Source organism: Leptidea sinapis, chromosome 39, assembly GCF_905404315.1.
Source record: "Leptidea sinapis chromosome 39, ilLepSina1.1, whole genome shotgun sequence".
In the NCBI taxonomy this organism is placed as follows: Eukaryota; Metazoa; Arthropoda; class Insecta; order Lepidoptera; family Pieridae; genus Leptidea; species Leptidea sinapis.
The window spans coordinates 7577586-7587461 of record NC_066303.1 but is presented as its reverse complement, the minus strand read 5'-3'; the positions used below and the strand labels follow the sequence as shown (position 1 = coordinate 7587461).

The window sequence follows — 9876 nt, the reverse complement described above, 5'->3', positions numbered from 1 at the left end:
ATATTATACGTTTATACGACGCTTTATAAGATCGGCAACGCTCCTGTGGTTCCTCGGATGTTGCAAGAGAGTGGGGGCTGCGGTAATAATTTATATATATTGCCGACACGCACTCATACAAGATAACGATTTGAATGTGTGCGTTGATTTTGGGAGGCCCCGTGTTTAGAATCGATTTTATGTCAAACTAGGATATATTGGGACAAAATAACTACTGAAACATATTTAACGATAATTTGTCAAGTAAATAAAGATATATTTCAACATGTTTCAAAGTAAATAAAGAGAGATTTTATCAAGAAATTCTCTATTTTATACTATTATAATTATGTAAATGTCTTAGATATATACTCTATATGTAATATAAAAATAGTTACTGAATATTGGGTATTATTTTTCAAAAACACAAAAAATTTAAAGTTTTCTATTTCATTAAAAAAAAACTGTTGTTGGAGTACTGTCAAATTAAAAGTATTTTAATTAATATTAATTGTAAATATAATTTAATATAATAAAAGTAAGATTTTTTTTTTATAAAATGTTTTTCATTACTGAACTTATATTAACTTTGTGTATAAGTAAATGTGCAGAGGTTATGTAGGGGGAAATTTGATTACTATAAACGAAAAAAATTGAACATTTTTAATACAGTCTAATAACGTTAATTTTTGCAATTCTCCCATTTTTTATTTATTAATCCAAACTAATTACAGAACTTTATAACTTTGGGATTACACTGTAGGTACTTATTGTTTATAAAACGTCAGGAATTCGAGTCGTTTTGACTGATCGCGTGATCAAAGTACTGCGAGTAGGTACCTTACCTCGAAAACGCCAGTGCTCACAGTAGAATATGGCGGCGATTTATGACGTCATATATTTCGTTAAGGTACTGCGGCAGTATACTGGCAGTCCATAACGGAACGAATTTTTCTACGGTGATAGCACTGTGCAATGGTCGCAGAGCATATCGGAACATACCCAAAGTCGACGAAGTATCCGGCTAAGTTTGAAAACGAACAGTTGCTTAAAACTTTGAGTTTAGTGTACCTATTTCGGCTATCTCCGTTTTATACAGGATTAAAGCTATCCTCTGTCAATCTATCAATCACTGCACGTTTAATACAATCGCTTTTTTCTTAGACTTAGTTGACATTGACATAAAGTATACAGTTGAAATGAAAGAAAATTTATTAGAAAAATTATAAATTGCATTTCTTATTACGCAATGTTAAAGGTTTCGTGCAATTCCTTGATCATGGAATATTAAACATATTATATAACCACAATAATGTTCTTAATAAGGAGACAACTTGTTTTACCGAAATGTCTAAAGATTTTGAGGTTAGCTCTAAGGGACTACAGCAGTTTGCCGGACTTAAAAAATCTAAATGTAGTACGAACAGTTGAAAAAGTCATCGATAATAACACAAGTATTTTTATTGAAAGCCCTATTCACGTGAAAGTTCAGCCTATTGACGTAGATGACCTGAAGGCTCATAACAAACTCACTATGACATTGTACAGTAAAGGTAAAGAAACAAGTGATTTCCAAGTTAAACAGACAACTAAAAGATTAGAATTTTTAAACAAAAACACAGCACCTGATAGTCATGATGTATGTCTGATTAATGTTCCATATAAATTGAAGGTACAAGTTGTAGCCACAGAGGATGCCTCAGTGCAATTGTCCAAATTGGAGGCAGAAGAGTTCCTGGTAAAGACCCAAAAAGGTGCTGTTAAAGTGGCTGACTTGAAGGCGGATAATATACAAATAGAAAGTGGTTCAGGGATAATAGAAACAGAAGGGAGACTGCAAGCAAGTAATATTGAATTAAAAACAGGCTTTGACGGGAGTGTGAAATGCAATAATATAATGTCTAATACATTTCTTGTAGCAACACATGCTGGGCCCATATCTGTCAAATCCTGTTACAGTGATAAATCACTTTTTACAACTCTGAAAGGGAATATAACATTGGAACATTTGCACAGAATTGTTAAAATTGAAATAATACAAAAAGGCAATTTGCACATACAAGGTTTCTCAGGGAACCTCCAAGCAACCTTAAAGAGTGGCGAAGTGTTCATGCATGCCTCACGATTGACGGATAAAAGTAGTATATTTATTCATGAGAAGGGAAAAGTTGAGTTCTTGATGCCGGACATAGTTAAGAATCTGCCAGCAACAAACCTCATAGCTGATAAAATAAAAGTTGATAAGAATATTCTAAAACTAGGCCGTTTTATGGATGATTCACATCCAAAAAGGTTTAGATATGAGAAGGAACACTCGGACGAGTTACACATAGTTTGTAAGAATGGCTCTATTGATTTGAAAGAGACAGATCTACCATTTATTATATAACAATGCAACTATATTTCTTTGTTCTGTAATATTTATCTATCGTTATATAAATAATGTGTGTAGGAAAACTATATCTTTGAACAAAACTGCCACACTGTATATGTCAATTTATAAATATTGAAAAAGCGCGTACACCTTCCTTGAAGGCCGGCAACGCTCTTGTGAATCCTCTGGTGTTGCAAGAGAATATGGACGGCGGTGATCACTTAACACCAGGTGACCCGTACGCTGGTTTGTCCTCCTATTACATAAAAAAAATTGAATATTTCTTCTGAAATTTGATATTTAATCAGAAATAAAATTAATAAAATTCAATTATAGTTAACTATGCAGTAAACAAAATATAAATAATTATGTTAATTGCAAATGTTTGTCACTGATATTATTAGTAATAATCATTAAACTATTGTTCGTTTGTCCATCTTAGTCGTTCACTCTAGGCAGAGCGGTTGTGGACATGAAGTTGTCTTCTCTGACGGCTCTTATTGGTGGTTTGTTATTTCTGTAGTTGCATTGCAGGAACACTCAATAGTGAGACAATCTGTGGGATATTTGACCAGTGCTGTCCCTTCATTATGCCTTGTATACCGTTATGTAGTAGTTATACAAATAAAAGTTTTACCCAAAATTTATGAATGATGTGGAAGTCGAACCTACGAACTCCCAGGTTACATCTGAGCGCACTTCCACTGAGCCAACCGTTAGAGTGACATAACGTAGTAGATCTTGTGGGTGGTGGCTCCATCTACAGTATCTACTTTACAGTTGATAATAATGATATGGACACAACCTGAGAGTTGAACAAGACATACCAAGATTTACAAACCATATGTCACTTGAACAGTTGGCCCAGTGGAAGAGCGCTCGGACGGATCCTAGGTCGCGGGTTCGAGTCCCGCATCATTCATAAATTTCGCATACAAATTTAATTTGTATAATAAATCCCAGAAGTGGGCAATATCACTTTAAAAGTAACAAATTGTTTATATTGTAGTAGTTATTAGCATATTGATATTATAAATATTTGTATATAATTGTTTGCAATTGAAATTATAACCTCATCTGCTAATTATAAATTAAATTAATTGGTGTTTGCAACAGCAATAGATTGCAATGTGTGTTGTCTTCTAATTCAATAACATTACTGTACATAGTTTGTCAATTGTTACTCCAAAAGATGATTTGTTTTTTATATGCATTGGGATGGTGCATTTGTAAATATTTATTATAACATCTCAAATATTTGCCCAATATAATATGAAGCAAGTCCAATATGTTTGCTTGTAGCAAAAAATGAACTATTGAATTTTTATTAATAGCATTAATGTACGAGATCTTTTATATGTCTAGATAGACTAAGATAGCTGTGAAAACATCGAAAAAGATTGAGTTAAACCTCTGTTTTGAGCAATCACACACACTTACACAAAGTGTCATACAAATCGTGAGTGTAAGACGTAGCTTGTCACACACACTAAAGTAATAAACCTGGCCTGTTTTTAATGACTATCTCAACATATAGATTATCTATCGGCCGTTCCCAATATTCAGTCTATCTTTTACTTGATATAAAATTAGTAACTATCGTTGACTTTTCTGTTCCAATGAACTTTTAGACGGTTACTCACCTTACACACTGTCAATGGGACAACGTATAGCTTACCAGCGATAGAAGTTTGTATGGAATTTGCAATTCACGCGTCCCAATATATTATTATTGACAGCTATCTACCGACAGTAGACGGTAGTAATGTATCTCTATCTGCAGATAGAATATTGGGAATGGCCGTAAGAGAAATATATTATTATTTAGTAATTCAGCTACATCTTTGTTATATTTCAAAGATATTTAATCATTATAGTTCTGTTGGTAAAATATATTATGAAGATGCAAGTTAGACTGTCAAATAAGTATCTAATTTTATTTGACAACTTACACTTGAGGGAGTGTTACGTGTTAACGATCTCTCTCAGATAGTCATAGATGTTTGACCTTGCCTTCATACAAGAACAACAGCAAACAAAAGCCTGCAAATACTGCCTTTTAATGAACTGTACACACACTCTTAAGATTTCTTTTGCTGTCATTTATTATATGTGTACCTGGCATTAGGGCAGGGAAAGTGATACTGTAATCCTGTTGATATTATGAAAAATCTTAGATCATTTATACATCTAGATAGATTGTGACAGCTGTGAAAACATAGAAAATAAAAATGTGTGTGTACTTAAATATGCACGCAAGAAGTTATACTTCTTTGGCCTAACGAAGCAAAAATCATTAAAATGATTTATTCCTCGTATTTTCTACGTTTTTGGAAAGAACAATCTTGTAAAAATCTTGCAAAGATGGCTTTGCTAGTTAATTATTAAATAATGAATACGGCTGTATGGGCTTGAACCCTTTGCCTGTCCCAATAATGGATGAAGAAACCAAACAATAATAACATCTGACGCAAACGTCAAACATCAGAAAATTTTAGGGACCAACTTCAACCTGTTACTTTTATGTTACAGTTACGCGCGCGCATCACTGTAACACTTCATTATCATATTTTTTTCCTAAGACGCCTAAAGATGTGTAACTTAAAAAATTGAGGTTGACTGTTAACCTCTGTTTTGAGAAAAGCACACACAAATCGCGAGTGTAAGACAGCTTGTCACACACACTAAAGTAATAAACCTGGCCTGTGTTCATCAGTTGTATAGCGGTCATAGGCTCTATCTAGACGTATAAATTATCTAATCTATACAAAACACTAAACTTGTCTCCTGTTTGTTCCTAATCTTTACATATATGGGAAGCAAGCAGCAAAAAATCTTAACATTATTTAATTAATTTATAGTAATTTATGTAGGACTAGTCAATGTAGAAATATTAATTTAGTTAACTAATTGTAAGTTATTTCATGATCTTTTTAAATTATTATAGAACCTTTAATTTTAATGAGTTTGAGTACAAATTTCTAAAATGAAGGTAATGCGAAATATTTAGTTCAATTGTAATCAGTTAAAATACAATATATAAATTATATAATATTAGTCTAAAATTTATGGATGTTTCATCCTTAAATAATTCACGGGTAAAAAATAGATGTTGCTTGTCATTCACACTAAAGTATTAATAGTCACACCAGTGGCAGGCTCCTTTTCACAGGATGCCGGCTTGATTATGGGTACTATAACGGCTTCAATTTCTGCCGTGAAGCAGTTATGTGTAAGCATTATTGTGTTTCAGTGTGAAGGGCGCCGTAGCTAGTGAAATTACTAAGCAAATGAGACTTAACATCTTATGTCTCAAGGTGACGTGTGCAATTGTAGTGTCACTCAGAATTTTTGGGGTTTTTCAAGGCACTGCATTGTATTGGGCAGCGCGTATCAATTACCATCAGCTGAACGTCCTGCTCGTCACGTCCCGTATTTTCATAAAAAACAACCTGGCTGGCAATATATAAATAATCTAATGTTTTATCTAAAGTAGATGTTTTCTGATGCTTTTATAAATAGTTAAAGGGTAAACTATACTTTTATATTAAGGTGGGTCACATATCAACATGATTACACAAATCTATTCGATATCTGAATGGACAAATTAACTTGGCTTAATATTCTCATTCTCACCCGCGGAATATTAACACCCGAGTCGAGGGCGAGGGTGAGAATCGCGGGTAGCAATGTCCTGCTTATCCCATGTGGTGCGTATACGATTTTTTTCCCCACCAGGATGACAAGCTCAATTTTAGTCTCTGGTACGAGGGAGAAAAGTGGCCGATTCCGCGGGTCAGAATGACCTACTTTTCTCCCCAGGTGCGTAATATACTATTACATCATTTTGGTTGAATGTTGGTCTTAGGTAATTCACATTCAAATATTTTATTCAAAATAGGATTTAAAATCAGTTATTGAACGTCAAAAATTACAACTACAGTATAAACAGGTGCAAGAAACTCAGCGGGTTTTGTATGAAGTATCATACAATAAAATATATAATTAAATAGCCTGTTCGCTTTCCCAGTCTGTCGTATCATTAAGAAAATCATTTATGTTATAGTAACCTTTACCACACAATCTTCTTTTAAAAATTCTTTTGAATTTGCTAACACATTTGTTCTGTACATTTTCTGGGATTATGTTGTAAAAGCATATACATTGCCCAATTAAAGACGTACTAACTCGACTTAACCGAGTAGTAGGCATAACAAGTTTATGTTTGTTCCTCGTGTTAACATTATGATTGTCGCAGTTTCTATCAAATTCGTTAATGTGCTTATTAACATAAATAAAATTATCAAAGATATATTTCGATGCAGCAGTCAAAATGTTTAAGTATTCCCTTAAATTTTTCTGTTAATTATTTTCTAGGTTATAAATAGCGTGAATAGCCCTCTTTCGCACGAAGTTCTAATAAGATTTTTGGAAATCACATAATACTAATCCTGTTATTTGTGCATGATATTAAAAAAAAACAATCAAATAAGTAGTATATATTCAATGGATGCAGAAGGATATAGCTGAGACTGCCAAAATGCATTTTTATTGAAATTTTGTAAACTTATTGAGTGTAATAAGTAAGTTTCAAAAACAAAGATGTTATGAAGTTATTACACCTACTATTATGTATTATGAAGTATTACTAATGTTTTCAATAAATGATGTTGAGAACCTGTTAAGTTTTTTTATTTAAAATAATTGGAGGTACTATATTATTAACCTACCCGAAACAATATACGAAAACTGGAAAAAGAAAACTAGCTTGTGTGACAGATATCCAAGAGATAAGAGGTCAACTTAAGGCGACACTAAATGCCAGCGACCTTGAGCGATATGAGTTCATGGCTGCCGGCCCGCCATCTATGTAACAAAGCCAATATTTTCAAAATTCTTGCGTGGAAAACAGTTTGTATGCTTACAATCCTCGTTATTCACTACTAATCTGAATAAATGAACCTACACAAAAAAGTACAAGATATAAGAATAACTTTTCTGAGAGAAGTACTAAAAAATGCGTCACGCCATGCCAAAAAACTTGTTTAACTTCAAAGAAATGTGGTAGTTTAAAAAGGCTCGGCAGTGTTAACTATAACCAACAGCAAGCATTAGCAACCTACAAATAAGACTTAAGGATATGTGTAACAGGATTAAGTAGTGTTCATAGCTCGAAATGCTATACTTTCACCACAAAACTTGTCTAAAAACACCATGTTTGCGTGTTTTCTGCTTACTCTTCGCCTTAAAAAGTGCCACGACTGTTTACAGGAGAGTCAGTTAACTCGCTATTAGAGATTGGTATGAGCGAGCATGCAATCAAGGCGTCGCGTTAGGCGCATAAAACCAACACAGAAAATTTAGAAATAGTAATAAACTATCGAATAAAATTAGTTTTGTGTTGACATCTATCATAGTTTTTAGATAACATGAATAAATTAAAAATAAGGGAAACCTATTTTTCAAAAAATAAATTTATCGAGAGTTTTTTTCTTAATCGTGTTTTCGATTGAACTGCAATAATTTAGTTAAAGAAATGAAGATAGACATTTCAAAAAACTGGAACGTTAGTATTTGTAGAAGTATTTTAAGTAGATTTTTAAAAATGTTAATTTTTGGGACTATAGCGCCTTAAGGCGAAGAGTAAGCAGAAAACACGCCAACAAGGTGTTTTTAGACAAGTTTTGTGGTGAAAATATAGTATTTGGAGCTATGAACACTACTTTATCCTGTTACACATACCCTTAAGTCTTACATGTAGGTTGCTAATGCTTGCTGTTAGTTAAACTTAACACTCCAGAGCTATTATGAATAACCAGTTTTGTTTGCATTTAAACAAGTTTTTTCTCGGCATGATGCATTTGTTTAGTATACTGCTCTCATAAAAGTTGTTCTTATAGCTTTTACTTTTTTGTGTTGGTACATTTATTAAGATTAGTAATCAATAATGAGGATTGTAAGCAATGAAACTGTTTGCGCCTGTTAAAATGTTAAATTTTCGACGCAAGAATTTTGAAAATATTGGCTTTGTTACATAGGAGCCGTGAACTCATATCGCTCAAGGTCGCCGGCATTTAGTGTCGCCTTAAGCAGATCCCTGCTGCATGCATAGTCCAGCGGTCTTACAAACTAAGACAACCGTCCACATGACGCATATTCCGTAAATCTTGGCACGTTTATTCAACTTACCGGTTGTGGTTTGTGCATACAAAAGTTTTGGTACATTTTTTATTTTTTTCCGGAAGTTCAGCTTATGGCAATTGATACGCCTTGCTCATTACAATGCAGTGCCGCTCAGGATTCTTGAAAAACGCAAAAATTCTGAGCGGTACTACAATTGCGCTCGTCACCTTGAGACATAAGATGTTAAGTCTCATTTGCCCATTAATTTCACTAGCTACGGCGCCCTTCAGACCGAACCACACTAATGTTTACACATTACTGCTTCACGGCACAAATAGGCGCCGTTATGGTACTCATAATCTAGCCGGCTTTCTGTGCAAAGGAGCCTCCCACTGGTTAATTGATAGTATTAATACTTCTGGTTTTAAGTGTAGGTAGGCACTTAATCCCAGAAATAACGGACGTCACTTTAAAATATCAAAGACTTTATTTACATTGTTGATAATTAGATTTTTCTAAAGGTACGTTTTCGCTTCGTTCATTGTAATTTATTATTAATATTTTAGGAAGCTTATAAATGGAATGTCATTCGCCAAAATCATTTATTTTCATCAAATTATAAGGGTCCATTTTTAATATTGTTTAAATACAGTTATAATAATAAATGTTACTTAATATTCAAAACATTTATCCGAGAATTTATCATTATCAAAACATTTATCCAGTCCAAGAGACCAGATCGACGACCTATGCCGAGGCAGCATCTGCAGATATACCCAAGGCTGAGCTCGTCATCACATCAGCAACTGGTTATATCACCAAAGATACTGCTGCCATAGTCGAAAAACACCTGGATGATGCGTTCATCGCGACAGCCAGGAAACAACTAACGACCGTTGAGGGCCCCATTTTCATGCGAAGGCCGACTTACTATGACGGCTCGCTTCGCCTCTACTGTGAAAACCAGGAGGCAGTGGAGTGGACCGTCAGGGTATGCTCGGAGCTGGATCTGCCGGGGGTGGGCAAACTTATGGTCACAGACGTAAAGGACATACCAAAGATGGTAAGCTGCGGCATCCGTCTACCGCACGAGTACGATGGAGACCAAGTGCTTATTGGTATGTGCTAAAACTGGGGAACCAATGGGCACAAGTGGAGCGATGCCGTGTGCACACTATTATCCCGCAGGATAAGGCGACGTTTGTGGTGGTGACCATCCCCAATGATATCATCAAAGCAGTGCTGGAGAGGAAGCGCTGTGTCAGCTATCGGCTGGGTGTGGTATACCTAAAATTCTAAGATGCCAAGGGGAGGTTCTTGGACACTCCTATGGATTCTCCGAACGAGTCAGGGGGGATGCGGGTCGCGGCACCTGCTGCAAAACCTGAAGTCCCACCGTC

At 34.7% G+C, this 9876-nt stretch overlaps 1 protein-coding gene across 1 annotated transcript; it reads left to right on the top strand.

Moving 5' to 3' along the window:
* Window positions 1-842: 842 nt before the first annotated feature.
* LOC126976017 (uncharacterized) lies at window positions 843-2480 on the top strand. Its single transcript, XM_050824161.1, has one exon. It carries the CDS (start codon window positions 1292-1294, stop codon window positions 2366-2368), a length of 1077 nt encoding a protein of 358 aa, XP_050680118.1. The 5' UTR covers window positions 843-1291; the 3' UTR covers window positions 2369-2480.
* Window positions 2481-9876: the final 7396 nt, after the last annotated feature.

Coding starts and splice junctions, on each gene's coding strand:
- LOC126976017 (XM_050824161.1), top strand. CDS start 1,292: ATGTTCTTAATAAGGAGACAACTTGTTTTACCGAAATGTCTAAAGATT.